The 22277-nt window shown below is 36.6% G+C and overlaps 1 protein-coding gene across 4 annotated transcripts in view; it reads left to right on the forward strand.

Annotated features, from left to right (window-relative positions):
- HECW2 (HECT, C2 and WW domain containing E3 ubiquitin protein ligase 2) overlaps positions 1–22277 on the forward strand; it is a 357715-nt gene that overhangs the window by 271938 nt on the left and 63500 nt on the right. For all 4 annotated transcript variants that reach the window (XM_072741976.1, XM_072741975.1, XM_072741977.1 and 1 more), the window contains 3 exons: positions 8057–8191; positions 11581–11683; positions 15662–15758. In XM_072741976.1, the coding sequence (XP_072598077.1) occupies positions 8057–8191; positions 11581–11683; positions 15662–15758 (335 nt within the window). The remainder of the gene's footprint in view (positions 1–8056; positions 8192–11580; positions 11684–15661; positions 15759–22277) is intronic.

A 22277-nucleotide genomic window follows, 5' to 3' on the forward strand; every position in this document is an offset into this window, starting at 1 on the left:
TTAATGGGGTAAAAAGGTGTTATACTAAGTACTAACTCACATAAATACACATAGAAGGCAACAGGAAAGAATAGTTCTGGGACAGAGTACCTTTGGGAACGAGAGGAGAGAGTATAGATTGGTTTTGTGAGTGTATTTCTGAGTATGATTCTAGACTCATGGAATCTTGAAGGAATTTATCCAAGTATGGAGATGGCCTTTGCCTTTTATTTTGAAACGGTTATCTTCATGATCTGTACAGAATCTTCTTTATGAAATATAGTATGCTATTTTAAAATTTCGTGGCAGTGACTTTCTGTTGTATCTAAAATGGGCTGATTTGGATAACACCATCCTCAGTCTTCTATAGTGATGTTTAAATGTTTAATGGCCAATGTTTAAAAACCAGCTCTCCAGGGGAAGTGTGGAGGAGGGCTGATTTGTAACATTTGCCTTCTTCCCATGGGGTAAATTCTCCCACCATAGCCCATTTCAGGCTGCCAGCATATTCCCTTAAAATCTCACAATCAGCTCTCATGTACTGGTGCAAGCCATCCCCAGCATATTGCTGGCTCTCCTATTATATTTCCAACACCTAAAATACCACTACTCCCAACATATAAAATATCCTTTTGCTAACATTTTATATTTAAAGTGTTGCGAATATAGTACTTACCCACATCTGCTAACTGACCATCTGTTTCCAGAGCTCTAGCCCAAACACCATTGGATTCCTGTTTTGTCTCCTCGCAACTCTAAGTCTCTGATCATAGCAGTTTAACAAAATAACCTGCTTTAACTTTTTTGTGACTCATACAGATGTCATGGAATGTTTGGGATCATTCCCTCCAAGTGAACCAAGTGATGGAAAACATTAGCCTGATTATTTTTTACTTATAATAAACTGCATCATTCAGCCTTTTCATTTCTTCTATTACTAAAAATTCTGTTTGGGATATCAATATAGAGAAAATAATACTATATTTATTCTTAACAATTGCAGAGACACTAGGGGGAGGGAGCCAGGAGCTGAGAAGCAATTTGTATTTTGGAAGGGAGAGACTGAGTAAATACAATCTTTATAAAAATTAAAGTAGATTACAATTAACTCTTTTTGAGCATTTTTAAGACTTTGTAGAGTTGAGAAGTCAGAAGTAAGAACAGATTCAATATGCAGTGCTTCTAATTTATAAATTGTTCTTTTATTATCTCCATAGCTTTCCTTTTCTTTTAAATTGAAACGTAATTGACATACATTATGTTAGTTTCAGGTATACCATAATGATTCACATTTGTATACATTGCAAAATGATCACAATGAGTGTAGTTGCCATCTGTCATCATACAAAGTTACATTTATTTGTGACGAGAACTTTTAAGATTTCTTATCAACTTTCAAATTTGCAATACGACATTATTGTTTGTAGGCATCATGCTATACGTTATATTCCATAACACATATTTTGTAACTAGAAGTTTGTATCTCTTGATTGCTAATAGATTAGCAACCACTAATCTGTTTTCTGCTTCTATAAGTTTTGTTTTATTGCTTTTTTTTATTCCACCTATAAGTGAAATTATACAGTATTTTTTTTCTCTGACTTATTTCAGTAAGCATAATGCCCTCAAGGTCCATTCAGGCTGCCACAAATGGCAAGATTTCATTCTTTTCTTATGGCTGAATATTCCATTGTATATACATATACCACATCTTGTGCATTCACCCATCACTGGACATGTAGATTGTTTCTGTATTTGGCTATTGTAAATAATGGTACAATAAACATGAGGATGCATATATTTTGTTTGAATTAGTGTTCCATTTTCTTTGGGTAGATACCCAGAAGTGGAACTGCTGGATCATATAGTACTTCTATTTTTTTAATTTTGAGGGGAGCCTTCATATGTTTTCCACAATGGCCATACCAATTTACATTCCCTAGCAGTACATAAGGCTTCCACTTTTTTCCACATCCTCACTGACACTTATTTCTTGTCTTTTTTTTATATTAGCCGTGTTGACTGGTGTGAAATAATATCACAATATGATTCTGATGCGTATTTCCCTGAGGGTTAGTGATGGATATCTTTTTATGTGCCTGTTGGCCATCTATATATTAAACTTGCCCTAGTTCTTGACTGTCAAGCTGCCTCTCCATTTGTTACAACTCATGGGGTCCAGAAATCCAATCTCTCCTGGCTGCAAGATCCTGGTATTCAGTGGTTATTCCCTGTGTGGGCTGCCCACACCCACTGGCTTTGGGAAGCTGTGGGGAAAGCTGGGAAGCAGATAGGGTACTCACCTGCTGCCTCTGGCCAGTAGTGGTAGCAGTGTGAGGGAATAGGGCAGGGTGGGGTTTGGAGGGTTGGCCTTAGCAAGATAAGGTGAAAGGGCAAAAATGACACCCACGAGTACCTCAGTTCCTGGAGAGTCCCAACAAGCTTTTGCCCTTTGGCATATGCTTTGAGATTAATAAATAATCTTCACATATGGCCTAGGCACTCTATTTTTATGCTGGATCCCAAGGCAAGTGAGTCTGCACACAAGCCCTTTAAGAGCAGAATCTCTATTCCCTACAGCCCTGTGGTTCCTCTGGTTGTAAGTCTGGTTGGTTTTCCAAGCAAGATATTTTGAGAGCTTGTCTCTCCAGTGCAGGTCCCAATGGTTAGGGTGCCTGATAATAGGCAAAGCCCCTTACAGAGAAGTTCCTTTTTTGAGAGACCCCTCCCAATGGTTGCTCCACTGGGGGGTGGAATTTTTGGCAAGTTCTCTGCGTCTCCTACCTATCTCAATGTGACCGTTTTATCCTTTGTTTTGGAGTGGCTGTTCAGCTAGTTCTCGTGTTCTTTTCCGAGGGAACTGTTTCGTGTGTAGCTGTAGATTTGTTGTGCCGGTGGGAGGAAGTGAGTTGAGGAAGTGAGTTGAGAATCCTCCATCAAGCCACCATCTTGGACCGTCTGCCTTTTTGATAGCTTAATAGAAGATCTGATCTTCCTTGTGTAGCATAGTTACAAGTGCTTGTTTTATTTTGTTTATATGATCTTTTAATGTGAATTCCGAGTTTAGCAGAATGTTAACTGGAAACAATTTCAAACTTCTGTAACTTAGATTTGTTGAGCCTGGGGTTGGTATTTCTTCACAAATACTGATGGCTTTTTCTTTTCTTAAAATAATAGACGCTTAAAAAAATAAAAAGAAAGAATTGTGTAAAGAGAGAAGTGTATTTTGTTTGGCCTCACTAAAATACCACTTGGCTCCAACCAGCCCGTATTTCCTGACTCGACCATGCCCTGAAGCAATGAAAGGGAAGAAGTTCTTCAAATGAGATTTGAGTTTGTGTATTTGCATTCCTTTCAGTTTTTGACTGTGTTGTTAGTCTTAGTTGGTCCAGCACTGTGAAGCTTGAGTCAATTTACTTAATAAAACTTAACAGTAGGGAATCTATGTTGTTCAAAATTTGCTTTGCTCTGGCTAATCTGAAAAAGACCCATTTTGGGATACAATTGTTTTTTTCATGTAGTCTACATTCTCAGCATGCTATTTATCCACACAGAATTTATTAATATGTGTTAAATATTTTCATAAATAAAGGCAGGCTATTCAAGATGGTGACATAAAAAAATGACCCAAAATTAAAAAAAAAAAAAAAAGTACTAGGTCAACTTCATTACTGGCTTGAACTACTTAGGATATCCTGTGGGAAAGTGATCCACTTTTCCGACATATTTGGTTTGTGTGTCACAAATAAAAATGGCAAACCTGAAATTTACAGTAACTTTTTCTATGCTTTTCTCTATTTTAAAGTAGAATACATTTTTTCACAACTCAACTATGACTTAAATAGTCCCCTTTACATGGATAAAGCAAAGCACCAAGGAAACCCGTCCATGGTCACACAGTGGGTGGGGCAAAGGCAAAATGTGTGCCAAGTAATTGTTTTTTGTGCTTCATTCTCTTAGTGCTCTAGTGATATGATTTTGATAGAGGCCTTAATCAAGACCTTTCTCTTCAAGTACTTGGCAGACTTAAAAAGTGTGTGTAAACAGTCTGCACATTCTATTTGACTCTGTAACTAAATAAACCCTTTGTGGGATGCAAATAGCACCCATTCCCCAGCTATAGCCCAGCCTCCAACTGCTCAGTGATGCAAATTGTGGAGAGTAGGTACAGTTTACTATCTGACATTGGTAGCAGTCTTTTCAGTAATGAAACAGTGTTAAGGCCCAGCACTGTAAGGGGCTGTTATTGCCAACCTAATTTAATAAATACTTCAGTGCTCGCTAAAATCATGTACAATGTAAGGTATGAGGAGAGTGGTCGGAACATGAAAAGGAAAAAGATAAGGAGCAGAAAGAATGGAAACAAAAAGATATATGAAGAGGAGACCGAGGGGAAAGAAGTACTACTCATTGGGCTTTACAGTCAGTAGAAAGAAGTTCAAATCCCAGCTTTATAGATTCCCAACTATACATCTCACTTAAATGAGAACTATTACCCAACTATACCGAAGGCAAACAACTTATGAGTTATCATTATTTATCAAATACTGAAAATCTTTATTTATAATGGTGATTGTTGGTGGTGATGTGTTCTTCTGTGCTTTGAATTTTAGAAAGGCCATGTTTGCTCTGCATTGCATAGACTTCAGTGTATCAGGTAGGATTTGTTCTAGCTGTATTGTGATAGAAACCCATACAAAGTTTAATATGCAAGATTTAATTCATTCACATAAAGGAGTTCAGAAGTAGGCAGTCTGGGGCTCTTAAGGTGATGTCTCAGGTTATGAGAGCCCCGGCCTCTTCCATTTTTTGCTCAGTCATCTTCTATCTTTATGGTTCCATATGGCTGCTGGAGCTCTGGCAATTATATTTCCTTGTAAGCAGGTTTTCCAGAAGTATCATGTGACACTCTGTTTACATCTCATTGGCCATAACTTAGTCTGGGCCACACATACTTAATAAGGAGCTCAGAAAGTCCAGTTTCACTAGTTCTCTAGTTTTTTGAGCCTTGTATATGGAATGTAGAAATAAGTATTGTGATCCTGGGAAAAATGTCTTAGAAGTTAAAACTTATTATTAGTACTAATAATAGTAACATTTAAGAGGTCACAGGCACTGTGTTAAAAAATTTATAAGAACCATCTCGTTTGACTTTTCTTTGATGTCAGAGTCATTATCGCCATTTCACAGAAAAGAAATTGTGGTTTAAAAAAGTTAAGTAGTTTGCCCAAGGTTATGTCACTAGTAAGTGGTGGACCTAATGCTCAAAACCAGCCTTGTCTTTCTCTAGATCCCAACCATTTAATTAGTACTTTGCCTCCCACTTCTCAAGTTTTAACTTGGTAGTTTACCCATATCTATATTGGGATGTTAAAAACTTCTATCATATCTGTGGTTTTATAATCTTTAGCTCTCCATGCTTTTCACCTAGCACACATACACACACAAACACACATATGCACACATATCTCATTTACTTTTTTACTATCTTTAAGTATTTTTATGCTTATGTAAAAGAATATGACTTTTATGACTTGATTAGTTAGTTCATTGTGAGCTGTCTCTCTGTACTTTTGGTCAAGATATTAGCAAGTTAGAATTTTATTATTTACTAAGCTCCCCCATCTTTTCCCCAGATTCAGTCTCAAAAGCTATTGGGGATAACAGAGTGAGTAAAAAAGAGTCCTTGCCCTTGAGGCATTTACTGTGTAATTCTTTAGAGAATTGGTTTTAGACAAGCCTCTTAACATCAAATTATACTATGACACTACATGTAAATCACAGCTGACCTAGATGTACACACCCATTTGTCCTTATAATTACAAGTGCATCATTGTTACCTCTAAATGACTACCCATCCCTTTCAAAACATTCCTAAGAAATTAGGTAGAGTAAATAGGCGATTCTATTTTAGTACTCTTTTTATTTTTCCCTTAAAAAACATGGTTTATATTATTGTTTTAGTAATTGAAACTTAATCTTAATTTCATAAATATATGTGTCTGATTATGATATCTATTATTTTGAAATGACCATTTGTAAAAATAGTTTAACTTCTATTTTATGACATTTTGTATAGTGGCAGAAATGATGTATAAATGTATTAGAAGCCCAAATCAAACAGGGACCAGTGTGACATTTGGGACGAGAACCTGCCAAATAAGCCAAATAGAATTTATTGATGGTGGGGTTTTTGTGGGGTTCTTTTTTTTGGTTTTTTTTTGTTTGTTTGTTTGTTTTTACAAGATCAGAGAAGACAAATATTCCACCTGACATGTTAGGAAAAAAGGAGCATTACCCAGGGACGTGAGGCTGATGACATCATCTCCTATAAGACTTCCACTTCATTCAGTCTTTGTACCTGGAAATCAGATATTGAAAGAAGGGACTGATGAGGATTCTCAGTCAGTATATTTCCCTGCTTTGTTTTCTAGTCCATCTACTGCTTGAGGTTATTTCCTTACAAAGAATTTTTTTTCCCTTATTTGGGAGCTACCTACAAATTGTTTTTCCTATTTGCTTGATTATGTATATACAGAAATATTTTGTTTCATAATGGGAAGGTGATTTTTTAAAATTTTTATTATTATTATTATTACTATTTAATTTATTTATGATAGACATAGAGAGAGAGAGAGAGAGAGGCAGAGACACAGGCAGAGGAGAGGGAGAAGCAGGCTCCATGCCGGGAGCCCGACACGGGACTCGATCCCGGGACTCCAGGATCGCGCCCTGGGCCAAAGGCAGGCGCAAAACCGCTGAGCCACCCAGGGATCCCCTGATTTTTTTAATTGACACAATTTTTTTATCTAAACCTGGTATTTGCCTCGGTGTTTTCATACCTAGTCTTTAAAGTAGTGAACCGAGCTCCATCAGTTTGAGAAGTCAGTTCTTTTTTACTTGGGTTATTTGGCATATATCATGTGCCCTGACACTTGATTTAAAGGTAGTATGTCTCCCGGCTCTCCTAATAGTCCTTTTATCTTGATGACCTAATAAACTTTATCTGATCATGGAAAACTTACATTTCCTAATTGTCCTTGAGATAATGGGCTTCGTTATTACCTAGAGCAAATTTTACTTTGAAGACTTATACCATTTGGCTCCTAACGACAACGATAAATTAAGCTAGTGTAGAGCTTCAGAATTTAACAAAGAAAAGGAATTTTAAAAGGGTTTTCCACATTATATGCAGCCCTTACTGCAACAGTGAAGGAAACGGTTTATGGTGTTTTGTGATATCATCAAGGATTCTGCAGTAAACCCATAGACATGATTCCTTCCTCCTTTCACATTGTAAGGGGGAGAAATGTTTATTATAAATGAGGGAGATATGTTTTTATAAGAAATCCACAGCTCATAGAACTTAAGTGGCTTGCTCAAAGTCATTGTAGGTGATAGAATTTGTATGGAATGTGTGATCACTGATTAAACTGGAAAAAGCAAATGGGAAGGAGATTTTAAAATCTCGGAAAACTGCCAGAGTCAGAATGTTTTTTCTTAGATAATGGGTAGCCGGTGGAAGCTTTGGATTGGAGCAGTGATGTAATCAAACCGTTTAGAGAGAATATTCTGATACTGAGGTACTGGTTAAATGAATAAGGTTGTAGAGATGTGGAACAACTGAAGACTATTAATACTTATATGTGTAAGAGAAAGCCCTGAAATAATAGGATGGACTGGGATGGGACAAATGGAGGAGACACTACTCTGGGGAAGGAGGGGAGGCTGGAGGCTGACAGTATAGGAGAAGGAAAGAAGTCAGTGATGTTGAAGTTTCAGGTGCTAAGAACTTCGTAGTAACCATCAATAGCAGCCCTAAGAGCTTAAAGAGCCCCAGTTAAGAGAAGCCCAAATGTCCTTTCATATGACTCCTCTCTAAGATCCCATTTTTGAAGACTATTTCTCAGATTATTTCCTAAAATCAGGAATAATGCTCCCCAAAGACTAACATTGAGAAAACGGAGCTAAGATCATTAGATGAAGTGAGTCTTTTCCTGAGTGTGTGAAATGATGGATCAGCTAAGACAAGCGTGTGGCATGAATTTGACTATTGACCGAGGGGATTGTTTCCTAGGCATTTTTTGTCGACCACAACTCCCGCACCACCACTTTTATCGACCCCCGGCTCCCACTCCAGAGCAGTAGACCCACGAGCGCACTGGTTCATCGGCAGCACCTGACCAGGCAACGCAGCCACAGCGCAGGCGAGGTGAGTCCCACACCGCACACCCCCGGGAAGGGCCTGGGCCTTCGTGGAAGCCACAGGGACATGGTGGCTATGGCAGTGGGCTGGCTTCTTATTACTGTCTTGTTTTTCCAGTTTGATTTGGAGATTAGCCTTTGGAGACTGAGACTGTGTTGGAATGTTGACAGGGCTTCTCTGGGAATACACAGAACCTAATTTGCAAATTTTAAAAGACAGGTATATGGGGAAAGATGAAAGAATTGAGAGTTTTTTTACAATTGGGAGATGATGAGAGAAAACTCTCAATGTTATGAACTGTTCAGGAGAGGATCATGGTAAACCCTTTTGCATATCTGAAGGTAGCTTCATAGGAAAAATAAATGTAAGTTTTTTTCATGACCCAATGGTAAAATGGGCAGAGGTCAAAACAAGGTTTGTATGGTTTGGTTTGAGAGAGGCGGACATCACATAACTGAACACCAATCATTATGCTTACGAACTGCAAAACGATCTAAATGTAACTTTTAATGGGCTAAATTGTAGTTATATACCGAGAGGTTTTCTGCGCGAGGGTTGCTGGATTGCATTAAAATCTTCAGCCAATGCTCTGGGGTTGTGGTGTCCTCACTAATATTCTGTAAAATCATCCCATAAATGAGAGTTGATTCATGTATTACTCTAAGAGCCCAGAGAAAATGGGCAGAATTAAAAATTACTGAAAGCTCTACCAAGCTCTACCTTGCTGGCTTGCAGTGACCTGTGGTAACCACGTGGGGGCTCTCAAATAGCTTAACCAAAAAGAAAAGAAAAAAATGAAATAATCACTTCCTGTTTTACTTTAGCAGCTTAAATAAAAGGAATGTTTTATGTCAACTTTTTTTTCTCTTTAATCCTGGTTATTCTTTGAATGTGTATCATCGCTTGGTATACATTATTTCTAAAAATTTGCCCAGGCAAAAAGAATTAAGATTCTTTTCCATGTCTGCGTGCATATTATATTTTCAGTGTTATGTTGTAGGTCGAATATCTTTGTAGCCTCTCTTATAAGAAAAATTATGAATGCGATAAATAACTGGATTTGATTCATCAGAATTCTATTCTTGGAATTTCCCCTCATGATTTACATACTTGTGTGTTTGCTGATTCTAAGTGCGGACATAGAAGAGTATACTTGAGAAGTGCATATAAAAGTGATATATAAATCTATTGCAGGATGAAGTATGCACAAAAATATTTATGTTTTATGAGTAACTAATAAATCTTTACTTTGCTGCCATGGAAACCATTAGGGGTGAACTGGATGATGCTAACAGCATTCATCTGAAAAGCAGAACAGTTCTCTCACCTTTGGACCTTGTGTGTGATACATACCATAATTAGGGCCCTGCCTGATTTTATCACAAGGCCAGTGTACTTTAGCCACTTGCCTTATCTTGACTTCACAGTATGGAGCTGGCTGCTGGGCCTGGTCAGGACTACATGCATAAGATTAGCAGCAGACACCTTCCTTTTTCTTTCAATTCCTCTGCCTCAGAACTTGAGTTATTTTCATGGTCTAGTAATAGCCTGTTGTGGTAGAGGAATCCTAAGGTACACCTTCAAATTTAAATGAAGATAGCTCTTCCTGCTGATGGAGACTGAATAATGGAACAGAGATAACCTCATACAAACTCAGCAGTGAGCCCCAGGCTTGTCAGACCATTGACAGGAATGGGCTTTCTGGCACAGCTGTGGGAAGCCTGCACATTCTGCAGTGCTACACACATTTATCTGGCCTTGCCCACTGTCTGACAGTCTGGTTTGAAGAAGTGGGGTGTTGAAGGGAAGGAAGACAATTGGCTGTTCTGGAACATAATGATGCATGACCACATATTGACAGGAGGGCAAGTATATGTTCGCATATTGAAATAAGTTCTGTGACTGACAAACAAGGTTGGTTAATGATCGAGTCTCCTCTTGAGAGTGGCTGACTTTACTCTTCAAAGCCGATAATTCAAGAGAAGCAGAGTGAGAAACTTCTCGTCATACACAGAAGTCTTTCCACCCACTCTCTTATACTCATTTAGCAAATATTAACAAATAGTAGAAATTTTAATTGTATCTGCCATCCAACAAGATAATTCTTACCAAACACTTGCAGTGTAGAAACATAGTGGTTGGTGTGAAGGATACAAATAGCATATGTTCCTTGTTTTTATTAAGGAGAAAATAGATAAAACTAACCATAATACAAATGAATACAACTATGTATGAAAATGCTTTATGTGTATGACATTCATAATGGCAGCTGCTTAAAAAATGTGTACCAAGTGCTGTGGGAGCTCTGAGAAGGGAGCATTTAAAGTCAGCTTGATCGGAGGGGAAGGCTTCATCAAGGAGAGGCTGTTTGAACTACACCGTGAAGAATGAGTGGGAGCATTCTTGAAGGATAGGCAAGCAGTGTAGAATGGGAACCGTGTTTTTAGTTTTAGGACCTTTAGAAAAACCCTCACCAAACACCTAACAGATAACAAGGTGATAAAATGGTGGTGAAGGTTTGGATGGGTGGGAGTAGAAGCTCTGTTTTTAAAGCCACAGTTTATAAATCCAGTATGTTATTTTGCCTATTTTTCTCTTACTCTCTGATACTTCCTTTCTACTGTTGTCTGAATAGACTTCTGTAATACTGCAGGGGGTTTGCTAAAACACAAGCTAAAGCAATGTTAGCGTATACTGATTGGACTATTAATGGGCATTTTTGTTGATCTACTCATTTGTATGAGTTTCTAAATCTAGAATAGGTACAATAAATAATTCAGGTTGGGGCAACCTTATTTAGCTCTTTCACATCTGCTGTGATTAGTTCCCTGGTGTGGGAGGTTCAAACCAGAAAGAGCTGTTGTACGGGGTGCTCTAACAGGCATGTAAAATTGCTTCTAAGGAGAAAACACACCAACTCAGAACCCCACACGAAGCCAGCTGCTCTTTAGCCTCCACTGAGCAGGGATTCCCCTGACCTGCCTTGGCTGAAAGAAGGGGTAACCTGGCATTGATACTTCCCAAGTTCTCTCTCTGATGTATTGTTGCAGGGTTTTGTTCTGTCAAAACAGAGGTTAGTGCTGACAAACAGGTCTGCTGGTTACCTTCTACAGCCCCGATAATTGTTCCCATCTGGAACTACCTCTGTTACCACCTGGTACATAGTCACTGCCTGGGCCTCTGTCAAGGACATGGGTGCCCCAACCTGTGAGGGTTCAGTTCAACCACTAAAGCAGAGCTTTTGAGAGCCCCATGTCAGCTCCTCAGCTGCCTTCTGTTCTGATCAGTTGGTACTTAATGCTCATTGTCAAGTATTTTGAACAACTAGGCTTGGTGTGCTGATTTAAGCCAGTCCGGGTCTTGGTGCAGAACATAAAGGATCCTTCTATTTGCAGGTAGGAGAAGATTCTCGACATACAGGACCACCAGTTCTTCCCAGGCCATCAAGTACATTCAATACAGTCAGTAGGCCACAGTACCAGGATATGGTTCCAGTGGGTATGTCATCCCTTTCCAGAAGTCTTTATTTTCACTTTTCATATCAGTGTGAATCATGCATTCTGTGCCAATACTTCCCTGTTGTCAGCCTGCTACTTTTGCCTGGTAATGAGAAACTGTTGCATTATCCCTAAGAAACTGATTGGAATTGCAAAGTACTCATGTCATATAAAATCCTACAGGATGAGATTTCTTTTTATATTACTTTACCTTTTCTGAGTAGAGCTGTCTTATTAGATGGTTGAAGTAAAGAAAAATAAGCTATTGTGGCAAATATATTATGTGGTCATTTCAAATTCAGCATTGGACAAGCATATACTTAGTATCTATCTAATGCTTGGGACCAAATTTAAATAGTTGTGTGAACCTACTGTAGCCTGATAATAGGAGAGAGCGATGATGCCACATTCTTAAAATTTTGGTAAAGAGCTGTGTATTTGTAGCAAATACAAGGCAGCAAGAGCCTCCAAACTTGTGAAATAAAAAAAAAATTAATTGCAAATAGGCCTAAAGAACAACTTTTTTATTCACATGGTGAGGTTGAAGTAGATCAGTTTTCATACCTGGAGCCCTAAAGCAGGCCATATGGGCCCCCTGCTTCATCTTAAATTTGAATAGCTCTCCATTTGTCTGTTTTTATCTCAGAGTTTTCACTTCCTTAAGGAAGACTTTAACATGAAATATAAAGTAATTCCCATCCATTATTTAACTAAAGAAGTTTGACAAACACTGGACAAGAAGAAATATTGGATCCAAACCTAACAGTCTATTTTATCATAGTGTTACGAATAGGATACTATTGCACAGAGAATTTAAAAATCTTATAAAATTGTTGCTCACAAAGTTATCTAGTCTCTGTAGATAGAATGTAAAAACCCACTGACAAAATTCCAGTTGTAAAAGTGTTTCCTTAAAAAAAATTTTTAAGTGATCTCATTATTTACGTATGATGAAATGTGTGGTTAGGTACACTTCAGGTTTGACGATGGGTTTCCATGTTAGCAGATAGTATTTTAAGACTTTTATTCACATTTAACTAAAATACATATGCATAGGCAGCATGATACAGCTGAAATTTGAACTGGCAAATGTTTAGAATGTTGTATTTCTTTTATTTGGCCATTTGTTAAAGTAAAGCATGTTCCTTGATCATATTTATGAACACAAGAGCGTTGACTGAACTAGGATCACTGATGTTTGAGAATCTATGTGTTTAATTCTGTGGGTGAAATCTATTTATATTTCTGATTAGAATCAGATATAATCAAGATGAATAATCTTAAGTAAACAAATTGGTTTTCTTGACAAAAGAGGAATTAATTATTAGAGCCCTTAATGAATTGTAATGAACTATTTTAAAATTTCTGTGGACATTAGCCAGTTTGACAAAAATACATTTTTTATTTTCTTTTGATGTTATATACATAGTTTGATGATATACAACAATTATGTTGTACCTGTTGGTATAGTTGGTTTGGTAAATAGCAACGTGTGACAAAATGGCATTTATTTCCACATAAAATTTGAGAATGGTTTGTCCTCTACATTTTGGTAGTAGCTGTTGCTGACAACTGTTTCTTTGTAAATTGAAGTATAGTTGACCTAGACATACAATGTTATATTAGTTTCCAATGTACAACATTCCACAATTCTATACTTTACTCAGTGTATATCCCATACAGAATTATTACAATATTATTGACTATACTCCCTGTGATGTACTTTTCATTCCCATGACTTATTTATTTTATGACTGGAAGTTTGCACCTCTTGATCCCCTTAAACTATTTTGTCTGTCCTCTCAGTCCTCTCTCCTCTGGCAACCATCAATTTGTTCTCTGTATTTAAGAGTCTATTTCTGATTTTGTTTGTTCATTTGTTTTGTTTTTTTAGAGACCACACATAAATGAAATCATACAATATTTGTCTTTGCCTGACTCATTTCACTTGGATAACACTTTCTAGGTCCATTCACTTTGTTGCAAATGGCAAAATTTTGTTATTTTTTATTGCAGAGTAATATTCTACTATATATAGAATTATATACAAAATCACATCTTCATCCATTTATCAGTGGACAGTTATGTTGCTTCCCTGTCTTGGCTATTATAAATAATGCTGCAATGAACAGAGAGATGGATATATTTTTTAGAATTAGTGCTTTTTTCTTCAGGTCAATATCCAGTAGTGGAATTTTTAGAGCATGTGATATGTCTGTTTTTAACTTTTCAAGGATCCTCCATACTATTTTTCATAATGACTGCAGCAATTTACATTCCCACCAACAGTAAACAGGGGTTCCTTTTCCTCCACATCCCTGCCAACACTTGTTACTTCTTGTCTCTGATACTAGCCATTCTAACAGATGTGAGGTGATATCTCACTGTGGCTTTGATTTGTATTTCTCTGATGATTAATGATGTAGAGCATCTTTTCATGTATCTGTTGGCTGTCTGTATGTCTTCTTTGGAAAAATGTCTATTCAGGTCCTCTGCCCATTTTCCAATGGGATTATTTGTTCTTTGGTGTTGAGTTAAATGAATTCTTTATATATTTTGGATATTAACCTCTTATTGGATATATGATTTGCAAATATGTTCCCCGATGTTTAGTATATTACCTTTCATTTTTTTTATGTTCCCTTTGCTATGTAAAAGCTTTTTAGTTAGGTATAATCCCAAGAGTTTGTTTTTGCTTTTGTTTTTGTTCCTGAGGAGACATATCAGAAAAATGTTGCTAGGGCCAATGATCAAGAGATTCCTGTCCATGTTTGTTTTGTTTTGTTTTGTTTTTTTCAGGAATTTGTGGCTCTAGGTTTTACATTTAGGTCTTTAATCCATCTTGAGTTCATTTTTTGTGGATAATGTAAGAAAATGAGCCAGTTTCATTCTTTTGCCTATAACTACCTAGTTTTTCTAGTACCATTTATTCAAGAGACTGTTTTTTCCCTATTGTATATTCTTGCCTCCTTTATTATAGATCTTTATCATATAAGCATGGGTATGTTTCTGGGCTCTGTATTCTATTCTATTGATCTGTGTGTCTATTTTTGTGCCTGTACCACACTATTTTAACTATTATAGCTTTGTAGTTTAGCTTGAAATCTAGGATTGTGAAACCTCTTATTATACTTTCTTGAGATTATTTTGGTTATTATGGGTCTTTTGTGGTTCCATACAAATTTTAAGATTGTTCTAGTTCTGTAAAAAAATGTTGTTTTTTTTAAAGATATTATTTATTTATTTATTTGAGAGAGACCAAGAGAGAGAGCACCAGTGGGGTAGGGGCAGAGGGAGAGGAAGAAGCAAGCTCCCTGCTAATTAGGGAGCCTGATGCAGGGCTCTGTTCCAGGACCTTGCGATCATGACCTGAGCTGAAGGCAGATGCTTAACCACCTGAGCCACTCAGACACCACATTGTTGGTGTTTTGATAGGAATTTTGTTGAGTCTGTAGAGTACTTTGGGGAATATGTACATTTAACAGTGTTAATATTTCCAATCCATGAGCATATTATACCTTTCCATTCATTTGTGTCATCTTCAATTTCTTTTATCAATATCTTCGGTTTTCAGATCACTATTGTATTTGGGCAACTCTTATGCTGTCTATCTCTCTGAATGGCTGATATTTAATCAGAAGATGGTTTTCCATTTCTAACAGTTGCTTATGAGATTTTTGGTAAAGCAGTAGTTAAAAACAATATCTAGAATCTTGTTAGTGATCTCTTCCTGCAATTTGATAATAAACATGTCTTATGGGATGACTTTAATTAGTGCTTATATCAGACCTACTAGATCTAAGTCCAGAAGTCCTATAACAGGTAGACACAATTTGGAATTTAAGCATCTGTAGTAGCTCCAAACTATGACTTTGATTACAACGAATTTAACCAAAAAACAGACTTTTAAGTTTGGATTTATGTACATAAACCTAATAACAGATTTTTAAAGTATTGTTACAATTTCTGATTTTTTCAGCTTACAATGACAAGATTGTTGCATTTCTGCGCCAACCCAACATCTTTGAAATTCTGCAGGAGCGTCAACCTGATCTTACCAGGAATCATTCACTCAGGTAACTGTAGTATTGGTATTTGGTTCAAGTTCCACAAGCCCTAACTATTAAATCTTCAGTAACACTGACCATCATCTTGGAAATTCACTCTTTCTTTCTGGCGATCTAAACAAAGGCATCTTGTGCACAAATACTTTATGTATTAACAACCAGGTCATTGTAGTCCTGGCTTTTATCTATTAATTATAAAGATTGAATAAGATTGACAAAAGAACCTAGAACCCTTTTAAAGAATATATATGAAAAAGAAACAAAAATTCATGGCCAAGGATACATCCTTGATGTGCAGATTATAATGAAAATAATAAGACACTAACTCTGAATTAGTTTAAGTAAACAAAAGTAACAGAGTTTACTGAATTGAGATTTATAAAATCCTAGGCTCAGTATTTACATTTTTTAATAAAAACATAGTGGAACCCAAGGAAGGAATCTGATACTCCTCACCATCCAGTATTCCCCTGCATTAACCCTCTCTCCTAAACAGCTCTTCAATGCATCACACTTAAGCCCAGTTTTACTTTCCTGAATACATGCTGTTCCTGTTCCCTGGCAAGTTTTTCTCTTGTGCATTTGGCAAGGAAGGTCTTTCCTTTAAAACTCAATGCAAGATACCCTTACTTGAAGCCTCTCAGCTGTACTGTGAGCTCTTGCTTTCAAGATCTAGCTAGTATTTCTGAACCTCATTGTTGTAGGTATCAGCAGAGATGGAAAAAGATACGAATTTCTACTTAAAATTTGACATAACTCAAAGCTCATTTGGTTCATATGCCATCTTTATTGGTAGAAATATGTTTTTCCATTGGTGCCATCTTGGCCCACAACAGTGATTCTCCAATACTACTGTACTTAGTTGTACCAAACTTTTCATGAGTATCAGCTGGGGAGCTTTGTAAAGTATAAAATGTCAGGTCTTCTCTCTCTCAACCCTTCTCTCTTCTCTGAATTTACATCCTGTATCCTCCTACACCCTGTCCAGAAATTTAATTCAGGAGGTTCAGGAGACAGCTCAAGCATTTAATATCTTAAAACCTCTTCATCTAATTCCAGTAGCTCATCCAGGTGTGTAAAACCTCTGTTTTAGACACTAATTGATAATTATGTAGTGTATCACATGGTCCTTTATGCTGTTTTGGTTATGTGACTTTTGTGTTATAATTTGACTTACTTATACTCTATTTTCGAACTAAATTATAAGTTCCTTGCAAATACGGATCTTATTCAACTCATTATGTCTCCTCTTTACTGCTTAAATATCAAGAATAGTACTCTATATATAGTGAATGTATGTGTGTATGTATATATATATATATATACATATATATATGTAGAGAGAGAGAGAGAGATTTTTGTTGATTTGAAAACAAATTACCAATTCTTACGTTCTTAGTCTCTCATATCTTTTATTTTATTGAAGCATAATTGATATACAACATTATATTAGTTTCAGGCATACAACATAATGATTCAGTATTTGTATATATTGTGAAATGATCACCACAATAAGTCTAGTTAAGAACCATCACCATACATTGTTACAGAATCCTTTTCTTATAATGAGAACTTTTAAGATCTGCTCTCTTAGCAACTTCCAAATATGCAATACAATATTATTAACTACAGTTGCCATGCTGTACATTGCATCTCCATGACTTATTTATTTTATAACTGGAAGTTTGTACTTTATAATCTCCTCTCCCCATCTCATTCACTCCCCATCTCCTGTCAGTCTCTCATAGCTTTAAAATTGTCATTATTGTCTATAAAGTTTCTAAAGGCTAAAGGCTACATGTAATTTCAAGTATGACTATAAACATTGCCTACACAGAAATCCCAGTTTCACAGTAGTTAACATCTAATGCAAGGCTTAGTGCCTTTCCCAACTTGATAAGCATTCTGTTCTCAGTCACAAGAAAATTATAGAAATTAGATGAGCTATCTCATTTTGCATATTTGTATATTATGGCATCCACTCTGTAATCCATGGTCCACTGGATAGTCTCATGTAAGAAGTTTTAGTTAATAATATTGTAGAAATAAACTCCTCAGTTGTCCACTGAGAGATCTTAGAAATTCTTGACCACAAAACAAAATAAAAGAACCCAAATCTCTCCTCTTTTGCTAACCACAAAATAAGGGGAACTCTATCTTCTTTCTTTCCCACTAGCTCTAGGCCCAGCACACACACACACACACACACACACACACAGACACACACACACACACACACACGCACGCACACGCTGCTAGTTAGTTTCTCTTCCTGTCAGGGTACCCCACCCCCCACAAAAAAAAAAAAAAAAAAAAAAGGAGACTCAAGAAGATTTCTGCTTTTGCTCTTCACACCACAGTATTATCTACAGGAATTTTACATATCTTTACATTTCCTCCATTGGAGGTACTAGATGATTTAATATACTTGAATGAGGCATCCAACAGTATCATGATTCTTCAGTTATTTGACAGAACTTTAATAGATCTTAACAAAGTAAAAAACTGCTGGCCCCACTTGGTAGCTTTCAATTTTGTTTTTGTTTTTCCTTCTGCTTTTCAGAGTCTTAAAAGTCTCTAACCTAAAGATTGGTAAGGATTTTTATTTTTTTAGTGACCCCCAGTGTCTTCAGCTGAGCATTCTTTTTAACATAGATCTTACATGGTAATCTATTGGTAAGAAATTATTTGATAAGCTTTGAAATAAGTTTACATCTTATTCCAACTTATTTCTAACTTCTACCTTATACTTTCTAAAACTATTTACAGCATTTGACCATAAAAAGCATATGCTCCCATGACAAGTAGAAGGAAGCAGGAACATAAATCAATGAGATAATGCTCTTCCTCTTACCCAGAGTCGTCTGTCACAGTGCACTTTTCTTTTCTGAAAAGTTTTTTGTAGTTGAGTGTTTTGCTTATTACAACAACGCAATGGGGAAGTTTGTGTATCTTAGAGAACACTGTGTTTCATATGGTTAAAAACTGCATCGTAAAAGGTGTTCCCACAAATGCAGAGGTGGGGAGCCCCCTGGGGTTCTTTAATCTCGTATTTCAGTGCTAACTTTCGATAAAAGATTTATAGGTGGAATTGTGCCACTGAGTAATTGTGTGCCAAGGATAACTGAGCAAGGATCCTCAACACTAGTGAAGCTCTTCCTCATCCGTAGCATGGTCATTTAAAAGAAATATCCATTCTTTCTCTCCCCATAATATGAGGAAAAGTGTTAGCCCTTGGCACTTTCAGATGGGTATATCTATTTACATTGAGTTTTTCCTGTTTAGCTTGTGATTCCTCCTAAACCAGAGGATAGCCAGCAGTTTATTTAGTTTCTATCCATATATGGCTTCCTCTTCCTCAACACTCTACTTGTGTCTCTTTTACTGTAGAATGGCTCTGGTAGCATGTACAACAGAATATGGCTTTAGCTTTCAACTGCTATATTTAAATCTCTGCTCCCTCTAACTTTATCTGTTGTGTAAAGGTGATGCTATGAAGTTATCGTCTCCTTTTTTTTTAATCTAAGAAGAGATTTATTTCTTTGTCTATAAAAGTCAACATCTAAACGTCAGTACTACTTCCTTCAAGTGGGTACTGCCCCCCCATGGATTACTATATCCTACTATTGGCTCTCATTGGAAAGACTAATCATACTAAGAACTTTTAAATAATATTTTGGTGAATGTAACAAATACAAATTCAATAAATTTTTTGGTATTGGTATTTGTACAACACTATGTTATGAGTAAGGATCTAGATGTCATAAAACTGCATTAAGAATTGCAAAGTTGATCTTTCTACTGCATGGCCCTATCCTTCAAGTGAGACCATGCTCTGTGACTGTAATAAAGAATTTGAATAACCAAGTGAGTAATGAATGCTAATCTTCCTTTCTTGGTCTTATACCATTAGAGAAGTCATGAGATTTCTCTAAAATTGCCCTCGGGCAGTTTTTTAAAACATGTATTTTTGAAGGTGTCACTGAGCTGTATCTACAGGAACCATGTGTGCAGAGTCTGCAATCCAGAGAGTTTTGTGGTTTAGAGGCATTGCTGCTTTTGATTGTTTCTGATCACGTGCCCTTCTTAACTTCACCAAAAATGTTGGTTGGTTTCAATGAGAGTATTTTCTGTGGGAATTCCGGTCTTGAGACTATGTTCATTGTCCTTAAATGATCTTCTGCTAGAGTTGATCTTCTGGGGTGATTCTGTACACTTGAGGAAGTGGTTACAAAGATCCAAATATTATGGGCATCTGAGATACAGCAATGGCTAGTGGCTTTTTCCTGAGGTTGTCACACACTACAGTTTAGCATCTTGCTACCACAGCTGTGAGTTTTCAATTCTTATTTTGGCATTGACGAATCTTGTGCCTGTTCTGTTTTATTGAGCATTCCTAATGTGCACAGCAAAAAGCCAGGTACCTGGAGAACATAAAAAATGAAGGAGGAAGGGCTTTTGCTCTCAAGAAATTAATGTTTCCAAAGGAATCTGTGTTGTAACTGAATGGCTCAGTGAGAAAGTGCAATGGAGGAAGTCCTGAAATGTATTCTAAAGGGCACAGAGAGAGAAACATACCCATGCAGAGAGGCACAAGTGATAAAATGTTATTTGAATGTCATCTTAATCCTCATTTTAAGTCACTAAAATGAAATAGAATTTCTTCATTAAGATGAATGCAGTCAAGATAGGAATTAAAGGACTGCCGCTGATTCCTTTGAACTCTGTAAATTTATAAAATAAATGTGAACAAACATAGTAATGTAACTTTCAAATGTCCCTCTAATCAGAGTCATATGTATCCTTAATGATATTTCTCAAGCTTGTTATGTTTATTTCAGACACTGAGTGGACTCATGGAAAATTGTTAAGAGCTGAAACTTATTTTCCATTCTTAAAGAAAAAGAAATACTGCAGATCTACAATATTGACCTTAATCACTTTTGTTTTAATGAAACATAAGTGTGCACAAATATAAAATATGCAAAAACTTCTTATAGCTTTTATGAACTATAAAGCCAAAAGACATAGAAGTTAAGTAAAAACTTTTAAAAGTAACATTTAATTGAATGATATGAATGTGAGATTTTGTTTTTCAGAAGCCAAATCATCAATATTGAAACCATATCAGTAGAAGGATACATTTGTGCTTTTTGCTTCACTTGAGTTTGACTTGTATCTCATTTAGATCTTGTATCTAAGGGTTCATCAGGTGCATCTGTGACAATATCGTGGTCATTATTTTTCTTAACAAATAGGCCATTCTTATCTACTCATTTATCTACTAATTTTGTTTTCATCTACTAATTCATTGTTTTGATGAGCCAATTCTTTTAATACCCCCAACTGCAATCCCAAAGAAAAAGTATATTATTAAATGTACCCAGTGATGATGCTACTGCTCCTTTTTTATTCGTAAACTATGGTAAAATTTTGTTCTTCAAATAAACCATGACATCTTTTATGCTTTAGTTAGCATCAATGCATAATTTACTTTTTATTTTTTATTTTATTTTTTAATAAGTTTATTTTTATTGGTGTTCAATTTACCAACATACAGAATAACACCCAGTACTCTTCCCATCAAGTGCCCCCCTCAGTGCCCGTCACTCACTCACCCCCACCCCCCGCCCTCTTCCCCTTCCACCACCCCTAGTTCGTTTCTGAGAGTTAGGAGTCGTTATGTTCTGTCTCCCTTTCTGATATTTCCCACACATTTCTTCTCACTTCCCTTATATTTACTTTTTAAATCCATTTATTTTGTTGTCTCTTTAGCCTGTGGCAGTTTATATGTGCATAACCTTGACTCACTTCATCATTGTCATTACGTGAATTAACACCACAAAAGAAGAGTTTTGTCTTTTTAATTGGTAAGAGAATTGTGTGTCAGCTGTAGACGACTGCTGTTATCATAGTTAACATCAAGGCCCTGCCAACCTCAGTGGCTGCTCACCAACACTTTGAAAGTTGCTCTCTGATCACTTGGCACCAATGTCTTATAAATGCAAACAGGGGAACTGAAGTCAAATGGCACTATTCAGTCATCAATGTTATTCAGATTATCCAGAATATGCGGGCCACGATATTAGCAGTTTGATCATCATTGTGAAAACAGAGAATTTTTAGATTCCCCCAGGACTTGAGATTATGTCTATAGACTTCTAGTAGACAGGGACACAAGTTTGATAAATACCTGTCTATGGAATATTAGGCAAATACCTAACAACCAAGAAGTAGTTCCTGTTTGGTTTTGCTTTTCTTAGAAAAGATTGACGACATTTCTGAGGATATCTGCTGACTTTCTCTTCCTCAACCTTGATCTACTCTCTTGACAGTCAGTAAACTAGTGCCCTCTCTTTTTATATGAAAGGACTTTGTGGAGGAGGGGCAAGATGGGGGAAGAGTAGGGTCCCCAAATCACCTGTCCTCACCAAATTACCTAGATAAACTTCAAATTATCCTGAAAATCTACGAATTCGGCCTGAGATTTAAAGGGAGAACAGCTGAAACGCTATAGTGAGAAGAGTT

This window comes from Vulpes vulpes, chromosome 16 (assembly GCF_048418805.1).
Source record: "Vulpes vulpes isolate BD-2025 chromosome 16, VulVul3, whole genome shotgun sequence".
Taxonomy (NCBI): Eukaryota; Metazoa; Chordata; class Mammalia; order Carnivora; family Canidae; genus Vulpes; species Vulpes vulpes.